Source organism: Temnothorax americanus, unplaced genomic scaffold (genome assembly GCF_048541705.1).
Source record: "Temnothorax americanus isolate GAGA-0224 unplaced genomic scaffold, ASM4854170v1 Scaffold1, whole genome shotgun sequence".
Lineage (NCBI taxonomy): Eukaryota > Metazoa > Arthropoda > Insecta > Hymenoptera > Formicidae > Temnothorax > Temnothorax americanus.
In genome coordinates this window covers 1,112,363-1,136,099 of record NW_027509230.1, presented here as the reverse complement: position 1 = coordinate 1,136,099, position 23,737 = coordinate 1,112,363, and the positions used below count along the sequence as shown (strand labels likewise).

At 43.3% G+C, this 23,737-nt stretch overlaps 1 protein-coding gene across 1 annotated transcript in view; it reads left to right on the top strand.

Moving 5' to 3' along the window:
- Ft (cadherin-related tumor suppressor fat) overlaps positions 1 to 23,008 on the top strand; it is a 99,416-nt gene extending 76,408 nt beyond the window's left edge. The window contains exons 3-23 of the mRNA XM_077403457.1: positions 176 to 412; positions 2,580 to 2,969; positions 3,314 to 3,730; positions 4,061 to 4,393; positions 4,654 to 4,831; positions 9,161 to 9,341; positions 9,813 to 10,066; positions 10,210 to 10,640; positions 10,823 to 11,167; positions 11,315 to 11,644; positions 12,008 to 13,126; positions 13,436 to 14,548; positions 14,786 to 15,062; positions 15,284 to 15,562; positions 15,780 to 16,084; positions 16,250 to 16,515; positions 16,634 to 17,077; positions 17,565 to 17,934; positions 18,293 to 18,499; positions 18,737 to 19,721; positions 19,884 to 23,008. Of these exons, the coding sequence (XP_077259583.1) occupies positions 176 to 412; positions 2,580 to 2,969; positions 3,314 to 3,730; positions 4,061 to 4,393; positions 4,654 to 4,831; positions 9,161 to 9,341; positions 9,813 to 10,066; positions 10,210 to 10,640; positions 10,823 to 11,167; positions 11,315 to 11,644; positions 12,008 to 13,126; positions 13,436 to 14,548; positions 14,786 to 15,062; positions 15,284 to 15,562; positions 15,780 to 16,084; positions 16,250 to 16,515; positions 16,634 to 17,077; positions 17,565 to 17,934; positions 18,293 to 18,499; positions 18,737 to 19,721; positions 19,884 to 20,959 (9,537 nt within the window). The 3' untranslated portion in view covers positions 20,960 to 23,008. The remainder of the gene's footprint in view (positions 1 to 175; positions 413 to 2,579; positions 2,970 to 3,313; positions 3,731 to 4,060; positions 4,394 to 4,653; positions 4,832 to 9,160; positions 9,342 to 9,812; positions 10,067 to 10,209; positions 10,641 to 10,822; positions 11,168 to 11,314; positions 11,645 to 12,007; positions 13,127 to 13,435; positions 14,549 to 14,785; positions 15,063 to 15,283; positions 15,563 to 15,779; positions 16,085 to 16,249; positions 16,516 to 16,633; positions 17,078 to 17,564; positions 17,935 to 18,292; positions 18,500 to 18,736; positions 19,722 to 19,883) is intronic.
- Positions 23,009 to 23,737: the final 729 nt, after the last annotated feature.

Here is a 23,737-nt window from a genome sequence, read left to right as displayed (position 1 = left end):
TTTTTATTAAAATGTGTTAAAAATTATAGATAAAAGTATCGGTCTCCATTTGACCCAATTGCTGCCATTATTAATTATAATCGTCACGACGTTTCGACCATGGATTTCTTTATCTTAAAATTTTTGTTGCTACAAATATTTCTTTTGTTCATATCTCGAAAACCGCTGTTCGCAGGTCACCGACACCAACGACAACGCGCCGACCTTCCAGAGCACGGCCTACTCGTTCGATGTTCCGGAAAACGTGCCGAGGGGCAGCCGTGTTGGTCAGGTCGTGGCAACGGACGTCGACGCCGAGGGGCCCAACAGCCATCTGAGCTACGTGCTCATCTCCGACTGGGCGAACGACGTGTTCTCGCTGAATCCAAGCACCGGCGTGTTCACGCTCACCGCGAGCCTCGACTACGAACAGGTTGGTATACCGGCAAGGGAGTCTACGGCGCCATCACGCCCAATAATAATAAGGAATTCTGTTGTAAATAAAGCCATCTACGCGGTGACGATCGTCGCAATTGTGACCTCGCCGTATTAAGGTCCTTATTTATACTGACAGCAAAAAATTTGAATTTTACATGAATCGTCTCCCCGCGATTATAAGTAGTTCGTGAATCCGCGTGGAATTCTGCGTCAGCTTTGACAACCACGAGCGAAATAGTAACGCAAATAAAGTTATCGTCAATAAAACGATCATGGGTAAATCACACAAGATTTCAACCCTCCCGGATTGGTCCTCCCGGATTTGTTAACAAGCAAATTTGAATTTTTCATGAGCCGCTTTCCTCTCATGATTATAAATAGTCCGTGAGGGATTATAAATATCCGTTTTACGACATATTAGTTTTGGCCGACAATAATCCGAACTTTCATCTCAACTTCACGGACACACCAAAGTCCCTCGGGGTCGAAAGACTTTGATTTCTTCTTTGATTTCTCAACGATTCTCTCTCCACATACACATGGGCGTGACTTGCCCGGTCTCTATTTATTATTCCACATAAAAAGACGCTGTTAAATGATCGCAGTCATGAACCAGAGCATGCTCATGAACTGGAACGATAATGCCGGATGATTCTGAAGCCATATGTTTACATATCGCTATAGAGATATGTCCATCATAACGGTTGCTGGACGCGAAGGGGTTAACGGCGACTCTGTCGGGATGAAGTTCCGTTCGGGGATCGGCCTATCTCTCGGAACTGAAAATACGCACGCGTATATAACGTTAAAATGCGTCGGATGCCCCGGGCAGCGATTATAACCACGAACACGCCTCTACATTCAAGGATCGGGGGGAGCGCACCTATTATATTACCCGGAGCGGAGGGCAACGCTAGAATTTAGGGTTTAACGCTATAACAGTCGGACAGATCGATGAACAGACAGTCTTTAATGGCGGTCTCTCTGGTGCTACATTTTCGGAGACAAGCCATACTTAGCCATACTTTCGGGAACGTACACGTTCGTCGACTGTAGCCAGTAGCGTAACCGAAAACCGAAGTCCTAAAATTCTACAAAGCGGAAAAACTTGCATCGCGATTTGACCAAATAGAGTACACAGGTGGAAAATAGTTGTCAACGCGCGAGAGAGTTTTGAATAATTGTTATTTACCTATTATAGGAAAAGCGTTACATAAAGCCGTTAGCCGTTGGCTATCAAGCGCTTATTTACTAGTAAATAAATGACAGCTTTTTGGTCATAAAAAAAATATTGTTCGAAACTGTTCCTGTTCTCCCGTTATTATGTTCTATTAAAATTTATACCGATATATATATATATATATATATAATATACAAATATCTAAAACATTTAGAATTTTTAGCAATGTATCGTATAAAAGAAATATCACTAAAAGTCTCTATTTTTCTGTATAATTCTGTGGGTTTTAATTCTGTAAATTTACGTCATTTTTTATCTATTAAAATTTTTGTTCTCTTGAATCTTTATTTAGCTTTACTTCCTATAAAATATATATCGATGTTCTACATTAATCGGCAATGGTGATATTAATATCACCATGTAATAATAATAATACGCTTATTTTCGTGGGCAACCGGTGCATGGCTACGCCACTGTTTTGCGCTTTACGATAGAACAGATGCGTGTTGGTGCAGCTTCTATCGAGAAGAAAATGAAAGAAGAAAGAAGGGAAAGCGTAAGCGAGAGGTACGGGATAAGGGTAGCTTATAGAACCCTTCATCAACGTAATGCCCTTTCAGATACACGCCAACGTCATTACGAACCGTGAAATACACGTGTACGCGTGCGTGTATGCGAAGCGCATCGGAAACAAAGAAATAGCACGGTATACCGACCACGCGCCGAAACTAACATTTTAGTTCTTGCAAAACGCTTAAATACGGTTCTTAAAAGGACCTGTTACAGGGCGATTTGTAATAGAAGGGTGAAAGTTAATTCTTTTGCAATTTCTACGTACTGAACGTAGTAGTTGATTTATACAAAATTTATTTTTACACATTTATGCAAAATTTTAAAATAATATAATAAATTCTCAAAAAGATTTGCATTTTAGATTTTATACATTTGTTCTCCGTACAATTAAATCCTATAAAATCTGTAGGTGCAGCACTACATCCTCGTCGTGCAAGCTACGGATGGCGGTGTGCCGGTACTGTCGTCCACCGTGACGGTATACTGCAACGTTGTCGATCTGAACGACAACGCACCGATCTTCGAAACCGGGCCGCACGCGGCCGACATCGTGGAGAACGCGACTGTTGGCACTCCCGTGCTCACCGTGACCGCCCAGGATCTAGACTCCGGCGACAATGGCAGGGTCATCTACGCCGTCGCCGGAGGCGACGAGGACGGTGACTTTGGGGTGGCCCACAACGGCACCCTCTTCACGCGTCGGGCGCTCGATCGCGAGCGGAAGCCGGTCTACAATCTGGTGCTGAGCGCTACTGACAGTCCACTACCGCCGGCGCGGTCATTGTCCTCCACGGTACAGGTTGGTGAAGCTTAAAAAATCCGAAAAACACCTTTCGGTGATATTTTTATATGAATGAGGAAATTTTAAAAACTTCTTATACTTTTTAACACGTTTCGTGTTGCACTATTTTTGCGCGACGATTTATTCCGGCCATCGATGGTACATGCGCTACGCAACGTATTAAAAAATACTAGAATAGAGCGTTTTTTTGAAAATATACACTTGACTATTGATGATGTCCAGTAAAAATCTCTAGTATTTAAGTTACGATCTATTGCGAAAACTACAGTCGTGTTGACAATTATTCCTCTCTTCCCTGATTTTTGAAACAATGTACGTTATCCTTCCTTCAAATGACACAGGTGACGGTGGTGCTGCTGGACGTGAATGACATGTCGCCGGAATTCATATCGCCCACGAAAATATCGATAATTGAAAACGCGCCGAGTAACTCGGTGGTGATGGCGATAAAAGCCATCGACCGGGATGAGGGTCGGAACGGTTACGTTGAGTACTCGCTGAGGGATGACGGTAATTTACCGTTTACCCTTGGCCCAGTGGACGGGCTGTTGCGGGTTTCCGGGCCATTAGACCGCGAACAAAGATCCAACTACACCCTGGAAGTCACCGCCAAAGATCGTGGCGAGCCGCCAAGGTCGTCGACGAGCATCGTCTCCGTTACGGTGCTCGATGAAAACGACAACTCACCGGTGTTCGAGCCTAGGCAGTACTTCGCCACCATCGCCGAGAACGCCAGCATCGGCGCCAGTGTGCTCCAGGTCAGTGAGATTACAATGAACTTCAATAGTTTGGAAGAGTCGAAGTAGATAGGAGGAAGAGAAATCAGATTTTTTGTAATTGATTTAAATTTAAGAATTTAAGATCTATATACAGTTAAAATTTTCATTTCTAAAATTCACTAATAAAATGGACGAAAAGAATAACTGTTATTGTTACAATTTCTATAAAATATCTTGTTAGATAGGGCAATTAAAATCGAAATAATAAAAAATAAAAATATGGCTCTCTTTCTCACTCTCTCTCCCTCCTTCCCTTTCTCTCCTCTTCTCAATATTAAATCGTCCTTTTTCTTGTTGCTGTGGCCTCAGGTGTCGGCGATGGATCGCGATGAGGGTGCGAACGGCAGGGTGCGGTACAGCATTGCGATGGGAGACGATAATCGGGACTTTACGATCTCAGAAGATGGCGGCGTGATACGAGTGGCGAAGAACCTGAACTTCGAGCGCAAGTCCCGGTACGATCTGACAATCCGCAGCGAGGATTGCGCGGCGGAAGTTGGAAAAGTGCCGCGCGGCGACACGGCCCAGGTCACCATCACCGTGCTCGACATAAACGACAATGCACCGGTCTTCCTCGATTCGCCGTATCTGGCACACGTTATGGAGAATATGGTGCCGCCGGGTGGCGGTTTTGTGATACAGGTAATAACAATAACACCGTGTCGCAGTTGATAATAGGGAATTAAAACATTCGAAGGACCTCAAGTGTTCGAATAAAAGTCTTTAAAGTCGAATCAAACAGATTGCTTGAGTTAAAAAATTATTTATTATGATTTCAAAATGAAATAATTAAAAAATTTAGATCTTAATCATAGCTTGAAATGGCTTGAAATCTCCTCGTATGCGCGTATAGAACGTATTTTAATGAGTTGAAGCTAAAGTTTTTGTATATTTGCTAAAAGGTTAAAGCGTACGACGCGGACACTCCACCGTACAACGATCAAGTGAGGTACTTCCTCAAGGAGGGTGACACGGATCTATTCCGCATAAACGCGAGCACCGGCGACATATCGCTTCTTCGTCCATTGGATAGAGAGTTGATACCCGAATACACGCTCACTCTAGTGGCTATGGATACTGGTAAGTTACTCAACATCCATTAAATAGTCCATTGAACATAGACATTAAGCAATATTGCAGTAATGTCGTGGCATTCCAACTGTATTCCAGTAACATTTAAATTATATTACATCATTCCAGCTGTATTATAGAAATGTTGTAATATTGCTGGAATGTCCTATGCTAGGGCCTGGTCATATATAGATAGATAAAATTGCCTTGTAACTTACAAATGTCTTGTAAATTACAAGGACTAAGGGACAATTTACGGATATACTTTGTTAAAAATGTTACTATGGAACTATTAAGGTGTAAAATGATATATTGCATATAGAATATTTGTGCGTTTTGCACATTATTACGTTCTATTCTGCTGAAAGAAAATTTAGCTCAACGGTGCAAAATTGATATACGAAAGAAAACTGCGACAACAAGAATACGCGATATCTTCGCCGCAGATGGACTGCTAAATAGGCGTATATCCCATACAATCTATCGTACAATTCCCCTTATTCTCCGGCAGGGATTATTTTTACGATCCACTTGGCTGTGACCGGTCTGTGTAAAACTGGTTGCGAATTAGTGTGAACAAAGCACTTAATTAAACTTGAATCGGCATATCAGTGTAACCCAGATAGAGTGACTGAACGAAAAAATAGCTAAAGTTATTAGAATATAAATTTGTAATTTGCTCGGTGAGAAAGATTGTTCAAATGCTGGACAATCTTCTTAAATCTATTTTTCTTTTTTTTTTCTTTTCCTTAAAGATTTATATTTATAAATTTGTTGCATAATACTTAACTTTTATATTATCTATTTTTTTAATATTTTAATATTTTGCTATTATCACACAATATTAATTATATCATTGTTGTATTGCAACTCGAGATACCAGCTTAGGTATTTCTTCTTACAGTACACTCAAAGAGAGTCATTTAGTTGGCTATCAATCGTCTTTACGATTGGCGCGATTACTATTATTTCCGAGTATTCGGCACAAGATCGACTTAAACGTTCGCGGAATTACGCTCGTGATCGATTCGTGTAAATTTCTTATGCAAATCGTACCAGCAGCCGTCCATCAAACGATCCGCCGAAATGTCAATACTGCCAGCAGCGGACGCTGTCCGGCACATAGACGAGAAACGATAGACGATGTACGCGGTGGGTTTAAGTAATGAGCGGTAATATACAAATTGGATATAAATTTGTAGGTTGTTCGATGAGATTCTTTAAGCGGTGGGCAGTTCCTCCCTCTTAAACCTTTTTTTTTCTCCACGCTTCCTCTTAGAAGCCGGTAGTCCTCCCCCGGTCCTTCCCCTCCTCCCGGTCCTCACCCCTTCCTGCGCCTACCCCCTTCTCCCGTCCCGCCCCCGGTCGCGGTGGCTCGATGGCCCAATCGGTCCCCGGCAAGGTAGACAAGCCCGCAGAGTTATGACGCGCGATTATGATAATCGGCCTCGAATGCCTTCCTCCCTGTCTGCCTCGGCACTGGCACTGTTCTCTCCTCCCTCCTTCTTCTCCTCCTCCTTCTCCTTTGCCATTCCTTCCTCCGGTTCTCCCGTTCGGACTGTGGGCCTCAGGGCCCTCAGGCATCCTCCCCCCTTCCTCTCCCGCACGCTTCGTTTCTCACTACCTCACTATCTCGTCCATGCTGTCCTCTCTTCTTGCCTTCCCGTTCCGCCGGTCGTGAGGCCCCGCGCGCGTGTTTCGGGCCTCCTTCCCGTCCGGAGAGAGAAAGAGAGCTATATGCGTCTCTTTTGGATAGTGCTCCCCCCTTTTTTGCACTCGCACATTATATTCTACTTTATTCACATACACCGAAGAGCGTTGTCACGCGCTCGCGCGCCAGCGTGCTCTCCGGCATCTCGGGGCACACATATTTTTGTCTTGCGCGACGCGTATTGTCGGGGCGATTATAGGGCCTTGCGACCCCTTCAGCATCTGCCGCACGTAAACAGGATGTCTCGCTTCTATTGAGACGTACGACTCGATGATTTGTGTGTGTCTCTGTTTTTTGTCTTTTCATAATTAAAAATATATACATATCGGGCGGCACATGGCCAACTGACACTTCGATAATCATTTTTCAATAAGAACACTCGCCATATACGAGAACGCCTCACCGCCTCACTGTCTTTCTCATACTCGTGATACCTAAGGCTAGCGGGTCCCTTAAAAATCGATATTCCTGATCAGCCGAGCTGAAAATCCCGTTCGGTGGAAATCAGCGTAGCAAGTGAGTCCCTTCATTACTGTCATTAGTAAGCAGTAAGCAAATTACGCGATTACTCGTTATATGCAAAGTAGACCATCTTTCCTGACTCTAAATCCCTGGGAACTCACGTTCATCACGTCATTGTGTGTACTACAATTGTTATACTGCTAGGGGTGCCTCATTTTTTCTTTTTTTTTTTAAATCTATTTTTTCTATTCTCCTACTTTTATATTAGCCTTATAATTATTATTATATCTTATTATTTTCAAATATCTCCTTCCGTCAAATTTTTACCATTACCCCAAGATGGATTGTTAATTTAAACTGAATATTTAGCCTGCCAATAATCCATTTATTATGAAATATAACGGCAGTAATTAAAGAGAATAAAAATTATCTTTGATTATTGACTACAGATATAACTATTTGATTTCTATGTAATTTTTTTATTTCTTATTGTTATTGATTTTGCAAATACCTATAGTATCGCTTTTCGTTTACGGGGAGATCAAAATTATTGCTTAGATTAATTTATACTTTTGTAATTATTACCTTTCTAAAATTACATTATGTACCTATATTATGTTTTTACAAAGGAATTGTGATACGTGACGAATCAACCCGTGTAGGATATTATATATCTTGAGTGATATTTTTTCACATTCTCTGTTAATTAATTCTTATCCCTTATCGTCGGATATGTTCCCAAGCAAGTCGAGGAAGAATCTGCAGCTACAAGAAACCGCGAGATTTTTTACGCAGTCTGTATATCCAATCTGTACTCTTACGGGATATTTACCTAGAACATGATAAATATAGTTTCAGTCTCAGCCTCCGTCTTCTTCCCCCGCTTTCTCCCTCTCTCTCTCTCTCTCTCTCTCTCTCTCTCTCTCTTCCTCTCTTTCCTGCTTTGTCTTATCCCTCAACGAGAACTCTCCGCGTGATTGAACGGTGTACGTTCGTGCAGGCGCGTGGCCCTGGGCTACGCCAACGCTCGCCATGTATGTGCAACATATACATGTACCGCGTATATACTCCGTGCGCAATCAGAGAAATCGGTCCTCTTCCCTTCCTACCCTGCTGGAGAGTAATGGTGCGTTTTAGGCGGCGCAATTAAGCCGCGGCGAGACTTTTCCGCGCGCACTAACGTCGTTACGTCGGGTACCCCAATCCGTAAATCATAAGTGGGTAGCACAATGGGCACCGCTTGGCGAACGCGTGTGTCACGTTTAAATTACCCCCGCGTCGTTTGCCGGCCGGAAAAGTCGCTTTTTCTCACGACCCCAATTATTTCAATGTACCGCCCTTTGATTTTTGAAAGCGGCTCCCAAGAAAACACCAATCTAGAGAGGATCGTTCTAGTTGGATATATGCCAAATTAACTAAACAAGGAAAGTTTAGAAAGCGATTCTTCGAGAAATTTGAGGGATTCGATTGATTGTTTTTAAGCAAAATTGTTGAAAAAGTTTACAACCATCAAATTCTCTCAATTCCCAAATCATCTGAAGATGAATAAAACAAATTTACAATGAACGCAATTATTAAATAATTATAGCTAGGTAATCGACTCACATTTAGAAATGTAAAATAAACTACGATGCAATAAAATAAACGATATCTTAAAAGTAAGCTTTTGCTGTAAATGATGTTTCTCTGTCGATTTGTGCACACTTCATCTTTGCGCTTCATCCGACTAATTTCGCAAGAATCGACAAAAGAAAAATTATACGAGCAACGATTCGCCGGTCAAAAGTAAATATATTCCACGACGGGCACGAGCAAGTTCTAAATCACCTTACGGCGTCTCGCGGGCGACGCGGACCCCACAATAATATTCTGTTAAAATTATGGCCCCGGTTTACCTTCCGTTTGGACCGATTTAAACCGTCATAAACGAGCCGCGAGAGGCGGGCCGTAAATTTAGCGGAATAATCGCGCCACTGACCCGCTCGCGCGGCGTTACGGTTCGCGAGATAGCAATAAAAGCGCAAAAAATAAATAAATAATGAAAAAAATTGAGAAAAAAGTCGAGCTAGAGCGACGGCACGACGCATCGGTGCGACGACGGTTGTTTTTACGGCCGCCCGACGCACGACAACACGACTAAAGTTTCGCATCGCGTGTCTCCGCAGGCTCACCGCCTCTCACCGGATCTGGCATCGTCAGGATCGTCGTCCTCGACGTGAACGATCACAGCCCCGAGTTTGCGCGGCAGGACTACAAGGCCACCGTGGTGGAGAACGCGCCCGCCGGAACTTGGGTCACCAAGCCGCACGCCACGGACAAGGACGAAGGATTCAATGCGAAAATAAGGTAGGCAGGCCTCGCACCGATGTTGCTTAATCACGATTTAAAATGTATTATTCCATTTTAAGAAATGCTTGGCAATGTTAAATCGCAGATTGAATCTAAAAGAAAGTTTATTATGTAATTCTACTTTTCTCTCGGTAAAAATTCACCAATATTTTAAATGTAAATATTATTTGGATATACAGTTCTCTTTATATTGTCTTTTTAACTCTAATTAATGTTTAAGTGAATAGTTACTAGAGAACTAATCATAATTTTAAATAAGAAAATAGTTTTTATCTTCTTCGCGCAAAATTTTATGACCAAGAGTCAAAGCTAATTGTGTAAGAGCTTGTAAATATGTTTACTCTAAGAATCACTTCAAACCAATCATAGCAAAATAATAATCTGCATTTATTAAATGTATTTGGTTTAATTTTATTGATAATATATTTCACCATGTTTAAATAGTTTTTATTACTTTTTTCAAAATAGCTACAACTTACTTGGAGACAAAGCGGAGCGGTTTTCTGCAGACCCCGACACGGGCGAGGTGTTTACCACGATGCCATTGGACCGCGAGCAGACTGCTGTATATTATTTGACCCTGGTGGCTAGAGACTCGAGCCCGACGGAGCCGCGTGCCTCCGCTGTGAATCTGACGATCTACGTGACGGACGTGAACGACAACGCGCCCCGTTTTTCCAGTCCCCGGTACACAGCCTACGTTCCAAGCGCAACCAAACCAGGTAATGAGATCGGCGGCAATACCAAGTGCGTTAATTAGATGCATTAATTACCGACGAAAGGAAAAGCCATCGTAGAATGGTTCTGCATTCTGCTAATTAGCTAGCCGCAAACCCAGAATGTTGATGTCGATTTTTTTTTAAAGGCGACTTCGTCTTCGGCGCGAAAGCAAGCGACGACGATGACGGCGAGAACTCGCGGATCGTTTACCGGCTGCACGGCAAGGACGCCGATCAATTCACCATTGATCTCAACAATGGCGTGATCCGTGCTACCCAGGAACTGATCGGCGACCAGACCACCTATCAACTGCAGATACAGGCATCGGACTGCGGTGCCGAGCCCCAGCACGTCACCGCCGATCTGGTGATCCACTTGTGGGAGCGGCAGCTGTTCCCCAGATTTCAATCGAGCGTCAACACGAGCTTCACGCTGTCTGAGGACGTGCCCGAAGGCAAGGTGATCACCAAGCTGAGCGCTACCACACCAAAGACTGGACCGACAAGCAATTTGAGCTACGGCATGGCTGGCGGAAACGTGGGGGATGCTTTGAGAATTGCTCCTCACACTGGAGAGGTAACTGAGATCAAATATTTCAATTTGATTTATTCATCTCTCTTTCTCTGATTTATCTTTCTTTCTTTTATCTAGTTATCTCTCTTTTTCTCTATAGAATTTCAAACTGTTTCGAAAATGATTAATTTTTTTTTATATTTTGTACGTTATTTAATTATTAATTAATTACAATTCTTCTTTAGGTCGTGGTTGCCTCTGGCTTTGATTATGAGACGGCTCCGCACTACGAAGCCTGGATTGAAGTTTGTGATTCGGACACGCCCGCTCTGCGCAGCGTTCTTCAACTTCTGGTGAACGTCACGGACGCCAATGATAACGCACCGGTCATGGAAGCGGCCATTTACAACGCGACCGTGATGGAGGAAGAGTACCCACCGTTGTTCGTCGGCAAGGTATCCGCGAGAGATCGCGATTCCGGAGAGAACGGCCAGATCACTTATCATCTAATCGACGACTTCTCCGAGTCTTTCATTATTGACAGCAGCACTGGACAGATCGAGACCAATGCCAAATTGGACCGCGAAGAGGTGAAAATATTACAATAATATTTAATTAATTGATATTCAAAACTAATTATAATTATCTCGAACCAATTCTACCTAAAAATCCTGAAAATATCTTGTGTGACAATTAATTATATCATTTAACTTAAACTCACGTTGAAATTCTTTCAGATTGCGTCTTACGAACTGATCGTGGAAGCCAGAGATCAAGGTCACCCCCGATTAACCGGTACCGCCACAGTGCTGGTTACCGTTCTGGACAAGAACGACAATCCGCCGCACTTCACGCGACTGTTTAGCGTAAACGTGACGGAGAACGCGGAAATTGGCACGTTCGTTATACGGATGACCAGCAGCGACCGAGACATCGGTCAGAACGCGAACGTCAGTTATAGCTTTACTGATAATCCAGGAGAGAAGTTCTCCATCGACGCCTTAAGTGGAAACGTGACCGTGGCTGGGCAGCTCGATAGAGAGGATCAGGACGAGTATCTACTGAAAGTAGGATATTTAATTTTCAATATCATATATAGACAAAGATTTGTAACGTTATATCTTTATCTCTATAAAATCGAATGAATTGCTTTTAAACTTGCGAAAAACAATACAAAAGTTTAAAGAAAGTATTCAGAGGTGTAAAAAGCGACGTTTTCTAAGTTTAGACACATTCAGATTTGAGGAAAGAAAGCATCTTTAAAAGAATCAATACTTTAGACACGCGCGACATATATCTCTTGAAATGTATTGCAGTTGTAGTTCCATTAAACTTTGCTTCGTGAAAATACTTGTTTTACTTATTATATCAAAATCAAAACTACTTTTTCTCTTTTTCTTCTGTTATCGTTTTCTACTTCTTCGTTATAGGTTGTAGTAGCAGACCGCGCATGGCGAGCAGAGACTCCCCTGACGATCACCATTCAGGACCAGAACGACAACGCGCCTGAGTTTGACAAGAAGACCTATCATTTTCATTTCCCCGAGCTCCAGCCGCGGGTGGCACATGTTGGCACAGTCACGGCTACCGATCGCGACAAACAGGGACCGAACTCCGTTATATCTTACAGCCTGCTGCAACCATCCGATCTCTTCACTGTTGATCCGGCGACCGGCGACGTCTTCAGCAAGCGTACCCTACGTTACAAGCACACGCATCGGCCATCTTCGCCGGAGAATCTGTACTCGCTGACAGTAGTCGCCACCGATAACGGCAAGCCGCCGATGTCCTCGAGAACAATAGTGCACGTGAACGTGGTAGATGCCAACAACAACGCGCCTCGTTTTGAGCAGAGGTCTTATCTGTCCCCAGTGCCAGAGAATTATGGAGTAGGCAAACGCATTGTTCAGCTGATCGCCCGTGATGACGCCGACTTCGGCGTGAACGCGGAGGTCAATTATTCGCTGGAGAACGTGAACGGCACCGACGACCTGTTCGCCATCGAGGAACAATCTGGCTGGGTTTACGTGCGCAAGAACCTTAACGGCATTCCCATCGGCGCGGTGTTTCTGCTGAAAGCCCGCGCCACCGACAAAGGCGTGCCGCCGCAGAAGGATGAGATCGTTCTGACTCTCGTAATCTCTGGCGAGAACCGACACGCGCCCGCCTTCGCCGCCGTTAGTTATCAAGTCAGAGTACCGGAAAACGAGCCAGTTAACACCACGATTCTGACGGTGAGCGCCGAGGACGGCGACAGCGGACCCAACGGCATGATCCGCTATAGGATCTCGGCCGGCAACGAGAGAAATGAATTCTTCGTGCATTCTATCACCGGCGCGGTCACCATACTCGAGCCCCTCGACTACGACTTGGTGCAGGAATACCGGCTAAACATCACCGCCACGGATCTGGGATTTGAGCCGAAGCAAGTGGTAGCCACCTTAACTGTCAATGTCTCCGACATTAACGACAATCCTCCAACCTTCAATCAGAGTGTCTATGAAGCGTTCTTACCAGAAAATTCGCCACCTGATACTTTCGTTTACAAGGTATGTGTGTGTGTGTGTGTGTGTTTATCGTAGAATTTTTAAATTTAATTTATGTTCTTCTGATATCTTCTGGTTTTTTAACTCAGTAGCTAGCTAGAAAAATTATTCGAATTTTGAACTTAAATCGAATATAAAGAAATTGCTATAAATTTGTTATTTCAAGAAGTTTCCTATCTTATATTTCTTAAATAAATCAATTAATGAATCTATGTGTTTATTTTTATTTCCAATATACTTTCTATTAAATTGATACAAAATTGACGTATAATTTAATCGCAATTTTTTTCCGTTTTTTTCACGCAATTCCAGGTGATCGCCCGAGACATCGACTCACCCAAGTATGCTATAGTGCAGTACGAGATCCTGGGCGGCACCGGCAAAGACCATTTCCGCATCCGTAGGGATACTGGTGAAATCACATCGGACGCCAGTTTCGATTATGAAGAAGCGAACGAATACAATCTTGATGTCGTTGCATCCAATCCGGACTCGTCGCAGATGGTCGGCTTCACAACCGTGGTGGTGCACATCACCGGCGTAAACGAGTACTATCCGCACTTCATTCAACCCGTATTTCACATGGACGTGTCGGAGAGCGCCGAGGTGGGCACGTCGGTTGGCGTAGTCCAGGCAACCGATCAGGACTCGGGCGAAGACGGCCGTGTGTACTATCTCTTCGTGGGCTCGTCTAATGATCGCGGCTTCTCGATCGGTTCGGATACTGGCATTATTCGAGTGTCGCGTCGGCTCGATCGTGAGACACAGAATCGCGTGGTGTTGACGGTGATGGCGAAGAACGGCGGTGGTATACGTGGCAACGACACTGACGAAGCTCAGGTGATCGTTTCCATCCAAGATGGCAACGATCCGCCTGAGTTTCTGCAGAGTACCTACAACGCCAACGTGTCGGAGGATGCCGCCCAGGGCACCCACGTGCTTACGGTTCGCGCGATCGACAAGGACATCAAGCCGCAGAACAATCAGTTCTTGTACTTTATCATCAGCGGCAATATCAACGAGGTTTTCAAAGTCGATCCACAGAACGGTGAAGTCGATACGGCGAGGGCACTGGATCGCGAGACCGTACCCGCGTACGATCTGACGATTGGCGCGATCGACAGCGGTTCGCCACCGCAAACTGGCACCGTGATGGTGCACATCGAGCTAATGGACGTGAATGACAATGGCCCGGTCTTCGATCCACCAGAAGTAGTCGGCTATATAAGCGAGAACGAACCGATAGGTGCCAGCATCATGACTTTGAGTGCGACCGATCCCGATCTGCCGCCCAATGGTGCACCGTTCACCTACAGGTTGATCGAAGGAAAACAGAGCAACATGGTGACCTTGGACAAGCATTCGGGTATACTGAGAACCACTACGAGCTTCGATAGAGAAACGATGTCACAGCTGGAGCTGAAGGTTGGTATTTAAAACGTATATAATGTAATGAAAGTAATTTTAACTATGCCATTTACCTATTTATTGCCGGAGAGAAGCAATAAAACAATTTATCCTTAGAAAATTTTAAAATCTCTGAAAAGTTATACACTCCATTTTCTGTAATTCTGTATATGATTGATAAAAGTCCAGATAGCACAAAGAGATGTAAATAGCACAATGGTATTTGAATTTAATGAAATGTATTTTTGTGTGTAGGTTGTAGTGGAGGACTCGGGTATACCTCGAATGAAGAGCGAGCACAATATCGTTTTAATCATCACCGATCAGAATGACACCCCATCCACACCAAGGTCGGTGCATGTGATCGTGTACTCGTTTAACGGCGATACACCGCTAGGAAAGATCGCCGACGTGCACCCGAACGATCCGGATATCATCGGGGCTTTCTCGTGCAAGATTCTTCAAGGCTCAAACTCGAATGTGCTCACCATCCCCACTGCTTGCGATCTGCACACCAACAAGATTTCATCAGGCACGTTACATATCAATCGCGGAACATCAAATTTATAAAAAGAGAGAATTTTTCTTGCTAATCTATATTTTTAACTTTTAAAACATGATATATATTGACTTGTCGATGAGCATATCGGGCACAACGTTTCATAAATGTTACATCTCGATCGAAATGATTTATTTTCAACAAAATATTGCGCAGAATATTTTCTTACTAATTTCTGAATTATGTGGGTATAGCCGGCTATTCTTTGACCGTCTCCGGTAACGACGGACGACATCCGAATGTGGTCTCCAAGGTCACCGTCGAGTTCGTGATCTTCTCGAACGCCACGATCGAGAACAGTGCGACTCTGCAAATTATCAAAATGATCGCTAATGATTTCCTCAGTCAATACTACCGGGCTCTCTTGGATCTTCTGCAGGAGAAGCTCGATGTCGGCGATACACTTACCATTTTCAGCATTGATGAAAACGGACCGGACCTAAATGTTCACTTGGCGGTGAAATCTTCGCAAGGTAAGTTAAAAATATATCAAGCAAATGGATATATTCAATTAACAGATATGTACACTCACATATTTAGTATCGTTGTTAAATGGACGTCAATTCTAAAATATTGAAAGATATTGACGTGCTATTATATTTACATTACTCGGATTCAACATATATTACTTATTATATACGTTAAGAAATGATAATATAATTTCGACAATATTTTATTCATTTTCTTCAGAGTATCGAACGAGGAACGAGGTGACTGATCTGTTGAAGCGCAATCGAGACGAAATCCAAACGCTGCTCAAAAATAGCTCCTTTATCGTCGGTTATTCTCCGTGCGAACATATGCCGTGCGAAAACGGGGGTAGCTGCAGCGACCGCTTGACCATATACGACGACGCCAGGATCACCGACAGCCAGGCGCTAATCCTGACGTCGCCCAGAATGCTGCACGAGAGGTCCTGTAAGTGTCGGGATGGCTTCGCCGGTGACAGATGCGAAAGAAGACAGGATCCATGTTCTCCGAATCCCTGTTTGCTGGTGAGTAAAAAAATAGTTTGCAGTTAAAACGTGAAGCAAATTTTCTAAATATTTCTACGCTCACTTTGAGACTTTTTTCTTCTAGCTCAGATTTGTTATTCGCAGCACTTTTTGAAAATTGATACGAAGCACAAATTCTATAAAGCTCTTCTTCTTTTTCTGTAGGGAGGACAATGCCGACGTTTGGGATACGATTTTCAATGCACTTGTCCTATCGATCGCGACGGCAAGCTATGCGAGCTCGAGAGAGGCGATGCGTGTGCCAGCAATCCGTGTCGAAACGGCGGATCGTGTAGAAATAGCCCGGACAGTTTCAGCTTCTTCTGCCTCTGCAGGGCGGGCTACAGAGGAAATCACTGTGAGGCAGTCACAGATTCCTGTCGACCGAATCCTTGCTTGTACGGTGGCTTATGCGTAGGAGAAAAACCTGGGTTTGTTGAATATGATTTTAAGTGACATGACCACGATCTACATATGCCACTTAATAATTAAACGATTTGTACGAAAGTGAAATAAAGAAAATGAAAAATAAAATTGTTGCCCGCGCAGATATCGATGTAGCTGTCCCGAGGGTCGTTACGGCCGGCATTGCGAGCGTTCGACCTTTGGTTTCGACGAGTTGTCGTATATGGCATTCCCAGCGTTAGACACCAACACGAATGACATCACCATCGTGTTTGCCACCACGATGCCGGATGCGTTGCTGCTGTACAACTATGCGTCGCAGTCAGGTGGCCGCTCGGACTTTGTCGTGTTGGAGCTGATAAGCGGTCTAGTGGTTTTCTCGTACGGCGGTGCCAGAAGCGCGATCGGCACCGTCACTATCAAGACGAAGCGGCCGGTGTCGGACGGCGAATGGCACAAGGTCACCGCCACCAGGAACGGCAAAGTTCTCTCGCTCAGCGTGTCCACCTGCAGGGAACACGGCGATGTCTGCGACGATTGCAGACCCGGCGATCGTACCTGCTACGCGGACGGCACGGGCCCAACTGGGTAAGTGTCTTATCAATTTTCCAACAAAAGAAAATCAATTTGTGAATAGGACCGTAAAATTGAACTAAAAAATTGAATTTTTAAATCTTCTGAAGTTCTAGAAGGTCTATCTTAAAATTAATACATTATTGTTGTATGTACAGTTTTGATGTTGAAATTTAGAAAGTTTATTTTATATTGTAAAACATGATTGTATTTGATACTAATGGAATATAAAATTTAAACTAAATGAGGGGCAATAAGAATAATGCGGTTGTTAGTGCGCGTGTTGTGAATGTACTTTGATTTTTAATTAAGTATAATAATAAGTACGTGAATTACAAACGAACGTTTCGGCTTGACTTTGAGCCAGCTTCAGTGATATAATAATGGAGATAATTATTAAAATCACTGTAAGAAAGGGATTGATCTTGATAAAAAATGATTGACCACTTTAGATTCCTTAAATTAAGATTTAAGAATCCGCTCTAATATTCGGTATTTACAGGGCCTTGAACTTTAACAATAACCCTCTCTTACTGGGCGGCTTGGAGAACGCTGATCCCGTGTTAGAACGTCCGGGCCAAGTCCACTCTGACGACTTCGTGGGTTGTGTTCACTCGGTTTCGATAAACGGAAGGGCCTTGAATCTGACGAATCCACTCGCGTCGCGTGGCGTGAAGTCCACGTGCGTCAGATCGCAGCGGAATCCATGCCTGAGAGACGAGCAGGACGCTGTGTCTGTCTGCGGCGTGAACGCCCAATGTCATGACAACTGGCATCAAGTGATGTGTCAGTGCGGATCTTTGATAGCGCCCAATTGCTACGGTGCCCTAGAACCCATCACGTTGAGTGAGGGAGGATTTATCGAGTTTAAGGTAAAAATAAATTATTGATTCTATATATAGGACTTTATTATAAGCATTGTAATTATTTAATGTTAATGTTAATATCACTAATACGATAAATGTAATAATGAGATAATCCGACTTCTAACAAATATTAAATGACATAGCATGTCTACTACATATTATATGTCATTAATTTAATGTTAGATACGAGATAATAGATTTTAAATAGCAGGGATTCACGATTTCTAGAAATTTGATTAGTAAAAAGATAAAAATATTTAAGTTAGTTAGTTCAAGTGTTATGTTACTTCAACTTTGTTAATATTTCATTAATTTTATTTCTGAATAATTCTGAATTGTCGCATGATTGGTATTGTTTGCGTAGATTTCAGAGAAACACAGAAGGATGCAATTGTTGGAGTATATCTATAATGGATCAACGGCATGGCACAAGAATCGCTTAAAGCGTGAGGACACGAGCTCGTCAACATATCTTTCTCCCCCGAAGACAATCAGTTTGATGTTCAGAACCGTAAAGTCTGATGGTATCCTGATATACGCCGCGACAAATAAGCATTTCACATCCGTAGAGGTGAGATACAATTTCAACCAATTTTTTGTTTCGTAAAATATTATAAATATTAAAATCATTTATTTTTTAAAAACAATCAATTTTTAAAGATTTTTTAAACTTTATATACTATCAAGAATTAGTATTATAATCATATTTTATGAAATGAATGAAGAACGAATAGAACAAATAATGTGTTTAGATAAATAAGTGGGTCTCATTTTGAAATCTAATTAATGCGATTATACTGTGCTTCAGCTTCGCAACGGTCAATTGATTTACATGTCTCTGCTCGGATCACCGGTGAACATGTCGATCAACATTGAGGGTAGTCTCGCGGACGGCGGTTGGCATAATCTGACTCTCTATGCCTACGCTCGAGGATTAAGATTGTTGGTCGATGGTACCTTGACAGGAGACGAATTGGACTTGGCAGGGGTTCACGATTTCCTCGATCCATATTTGTCCGTCTTGTCGATCGGTGGAGTGAGCCAGGACCTCTATTATGCTCACAGCGCTGGTTCTAGGAGCTTCGAAGGTTGTCTGGCCAACTTTACCATCAACAACGAGGTGCAATCATTCAACGGCTCCAGTTCTATCTTTAAAGATGTGCTTTATCATGGCAAAGTGAGCATCGGATGCAGAGGACCGATCGGCATTGGAGCGGCTGCAGCCGCAGACCCCCTCAGTATTGGTATCACTCTGGTCATCGTCTTCTTTGTCATCCTATTAATTGCCATTCTGGTGAGCTTCATAGTGTTCCGACTGCGCCGCCAAAACAAGGAGAAGTCGGCGCCGTCGGTTGCAAACAAGAATACCAATGCTATTATGACCGGTAACTCGTTGGTCGGCCCCGGAAACGATAATCTCATGTCCCGTCATGAGAACACGTACATCTCCGACACATCGGATCTGCGCGGCGTCGGTCACATGGGTCCTGAGCTGATCTCGAAGAAATACAAGGAGCGCGAGATCAACTCTACTACCGAGCACCGACCGCAACGACCAGATATTATCGAGCGGGAAGTCACCAAGTCGCCTCCCATCCGCGATGAGCATCCACCGTTACCGCCCACTCAAACCTCCCTCCATTCGCACGAGCACAACCCGGAACCCGACATTCCGGAACATTACGATTTGGAGAACGCTAGTTCCATCGCACCCAGTGACATTGACATCGTATATCATTACAAGGGTTATCGCGACGGCATGAGGAAGTACAAAGCCACTCCGCCTCCTATAGGTGAGAAAAGACTAATATTTTATTATTGAGAGAAACATTTTTTCAAAGTTTAACGTAATTTGCTTTGAGCATTAAGTTTTAAAATTTACATTATTTTAAAAGATATATACGTATGTATATTTAAAATAATTTAATCGGCTTAAATAGACATTATTTTTACAGGTAATTATGGCAACCATCATAAGCACACGGGGCAACAGCATCGCCATACCGGACCCTTCCCACCGCGAGCTATGCCACCGCCCAACGTGAACCAACCACCCGGACCGGCGCCCAAATTGCTCCAGAGTACTCCTCTGGCGAGATTATCTCCCAGCAGCGAGTTGTCCGCGCAACAACCGCGGATTCTCACGCTGCACGATATCAGCGGGAAACCGCTGCAAAGCGCGCTGCTGGCCACCACGTCCTCATCCGGCGGTGTCGGGAAGGATGCTTTGAATTCCAATAGCGAGAGGAGCCTGAACTCACCCATCATGAGTCAACTGTCAGGCTCAACCGCTAGCAGAAAGGCCCCGCAGTCCAACAATGAGAATTCGGTGAACAACGTGTCATCGGGTCCGATGGGTCTCACGGCAGAGGAGATCGAACGACTCAATTCCCGTCCAAGAACCTCCAGCCTGGTCTCCACTTTGGACGCTGTGAGCTCCTCCAGTGAAGCCAGGGGCCCTCCCGCGCACGGACCTCTCCATCACCACCGGCGTCACACGCCTCCCGTGGAGAGGCTCGAGCGACGGAACTCGTCGACCACCGACGAGAGCGGCAACGACAGCTTCACCTGCTCGGAAATCGAGTACGACAATGGGTCGCTGGTGGGCGACAAGCGGTCCGACAATCTGTTCGCCAAGCAGGATGAGGGGAGCAGCCCGCAGGGGAGAAATAATGTCGAGTCGTCGCAGTCAACGAAACCGCCGTTGCCGCCGAACGTCGGTAACTACGACGGCTTCGACAGTTCATTTCGCGGCTCTCTCAGCACCCTCGTTGCCTCGGACGACGATCTGTCGACCCACATGGGTGGTCTTCTCTACGGTGGCCACGCCAGTAACGGCTCGCCTACCACCACTATTACCACCACCGCCGCCGCCGAGGACGCTCTCAGCTGGGACTATCTGCTCAACTGGGGACCCAACTTCGAGAGCCTCGTCGGCGTGTTCATCGACATTGCCGAGCTACCGGACAGTACCAGTCGAGTACCCAGATTACCGGCGAATATCCCCAAACCGTCTGAGGAATACGTTTGAAACGGGTCCTCGGATTTGATGCCGGGACAATTTAGTGAACAATAGTAGTTTAGTGACCGTAAGAATTATTTCGGGGAAATTGTAGAGACTCCTCGCCCTGAGGAAACGCGCGAGATCCACTTAGGAATGTTATCGAATTGTTTTGCTGCTCGTTTAGCTTGATTAGTCGAACGTTTGTAAATCGATAGTATATATAGCGACATCCAGTCTCGCGAATTTGGATGATCGAATGTGGGTTTGAGTGATACGAGAATACGTTTGAGAAAAATGCTGGCGAAGAGTGTTCGTGAAAAATCGTTGCAACGTTTAGAAGTTGCAGCGAGGTGCCGCGTCGAACGCGTGATCATCTTGCCATAAAATATAAAGAGGGAGAGACTCGTTGTTTTCTATCGTACTCTTTATCTCGCAAATTTCTCTTTTTTTGTAAATATTGAATTACATGTCTAATCAAAACGATTCGCTCGCGCGGAGCGCGCAATATCTATTTTTAGTTACACGATTGGTCGTATTACAAAAATTGTCTTACGACATAAAACCACGTATTATGAATCATTAATATTTATGAAATTAATATTATTTCTGATATTAATATTAAGATTTTAGATATTCTTAATCGATTTTAAATAATCGATATTAATATTACGAATAATATTAATTTTAATGGCATTAAATGTTGATGCTAAATTTGCACGTTTCGCGCATTTCAAGCGACCGCATTAAATACGATATTAAATACGAAGAACGAGACACGCGAGATTACGTTGAATGCCATTTTAATTACGGCGATTTATCCGTCGCCGGCGAGATGGAGAGATGTGCGACTGGGCATCGAGGCAGTCCAATTAATCGTTAACTAGCGACTCTGTATACATATATCCTAAGCTGTCGTGCCAGATACACACTCGATGCAGTCGCACATTGTAATTATTGCTTGAATGGCTAAGTGGCGCGTATAAGCACTTATTTCATGATTCTTAATCAAAAAACGTTATTTATTGAAATTGCAAATTAAAAAGATTTTTGGGATACGTAGCTCTTTCATATAATTTTTCTTAGAAATTAATTTATAGTACACTATATAGTTATATTGTACTTATACGCGAATTAGATTTTTTTGCCTTTTATACTCGAGAATTAGCTTTTTAATAGCAAATAAAAAATAAAAAAGTGATAAAAGATAAAAATATTGATGATTACAATCATGACTTTTTGGAATTGCAATTTCAGTAAGTACGAACGCTGTTTTCCAATTGATTTTAAATGTTCATGCAGCATACGAAATTGGTCCTTGTATGTACCTTTTTCTTCGTGACGATAGAATTATTATTATTAAAATAATAAAATCCATCGTTTATAATAAATCGGGGATTAAACTGAAAATTATATATATATATATAATATATATATATATATATATATATATGTATATATATATGTATATATATCGGTTGTATTATCTAATTCTAAAACAATCTAAACATTGATTATTTTGTTAAATTCTTGTTTATGTGAAGATTGTTAAGTATCTGTGGCATTCAGCCATTCGACCGAAAACACGGCGTTTTGATTAGTAGAATGCCCGTTAAGAGAAGGGATAGAGTTCGTCTTCCCACGTTTATAACTACTTCGCATTGCCAGTTCTTGGACCGCGAAGGTATTAACGGAACACCGCTGATGAACGGGATTGTCGGGCCGCCGTGGAATGCCACGCGGACGATAACGTGATTCGCGGATGTGTCAAATTCGTGCTCAATTCATTGTTAGAGGAACAATAACGGCGCCGTGTCGTAGCGTTCCTAAGAGTGGCCTGCTATTCGCAGACTGCCAGACTGATTTTCTCCTCTCGCCAAACGACGTTTCGCGATCGCGAGAAACGACTTCCTCGACGATCGCCTTGCCCGTTTTACGTTGTAAATTATGAGATCTGTCTTCGGCCTGATTTCACTTTGTAAATAAAACCGCGCGTGTAAACTGTACAAAAGTGCGAATGCGTGTGCGAGTGCGTGCTAACTCTATCATCATCGACCGTAAAATAGATGACAGATTTGTAAAAACTGCTGTCTTTATTCATTCCTTTTCTTCCTCCTTTAAATTTTCATGTGAAACGTGGAGCAAGATTTTCTGCTTTCAAATATCTTTATGAAAATAGCTATCCATTGCGTTCTACGATGTAGAATCTTACACATGCAGTGTGTATACGAAATAATCGTCATACGAAATGATTTTCTCTTCCTTGTATCGCACGATTTCGACGTTTAAATATTATTATAAAAAAAAATAGAGATCGAATTAAAAAAGAAGCTTAAATAAATTCAAATCGATTTAGATGAATTTAACTGAAATTAGGGAGCGATAAGTAAATTACAGCATCTTGTGCATCGACCTTCGGAAATGCCTGAAAAAAAGCTTACTATCTGGCTGCATCGATAAGTCGCGATCGCGACGGCTTCGATCTTCATCTCTTGCATACGTTCCGATACTTTTGTCAAAGCGGTCATAACCGACCGATTTCATCGCGTCAAATTACTTACTAATTATTTTTTTTTACTATATATACGTATTAGTCTATTATTACCTATTAACTTGAGATCGAATTTTCGGTCGCTCCGTGAGAAAAAATACGAGAAGGGTTTGCGTTTTAAACGCGAAAGTTTCGCCGGCCTCTCGGCTCGTCGGCGCTACCGGAATCCGATATCAATCGGTTATAATGTACAGATAATGATATCTCCACTTCCGTCATACGACGACGAGCTCCTGAATAGCGCTTACGCAAACGTC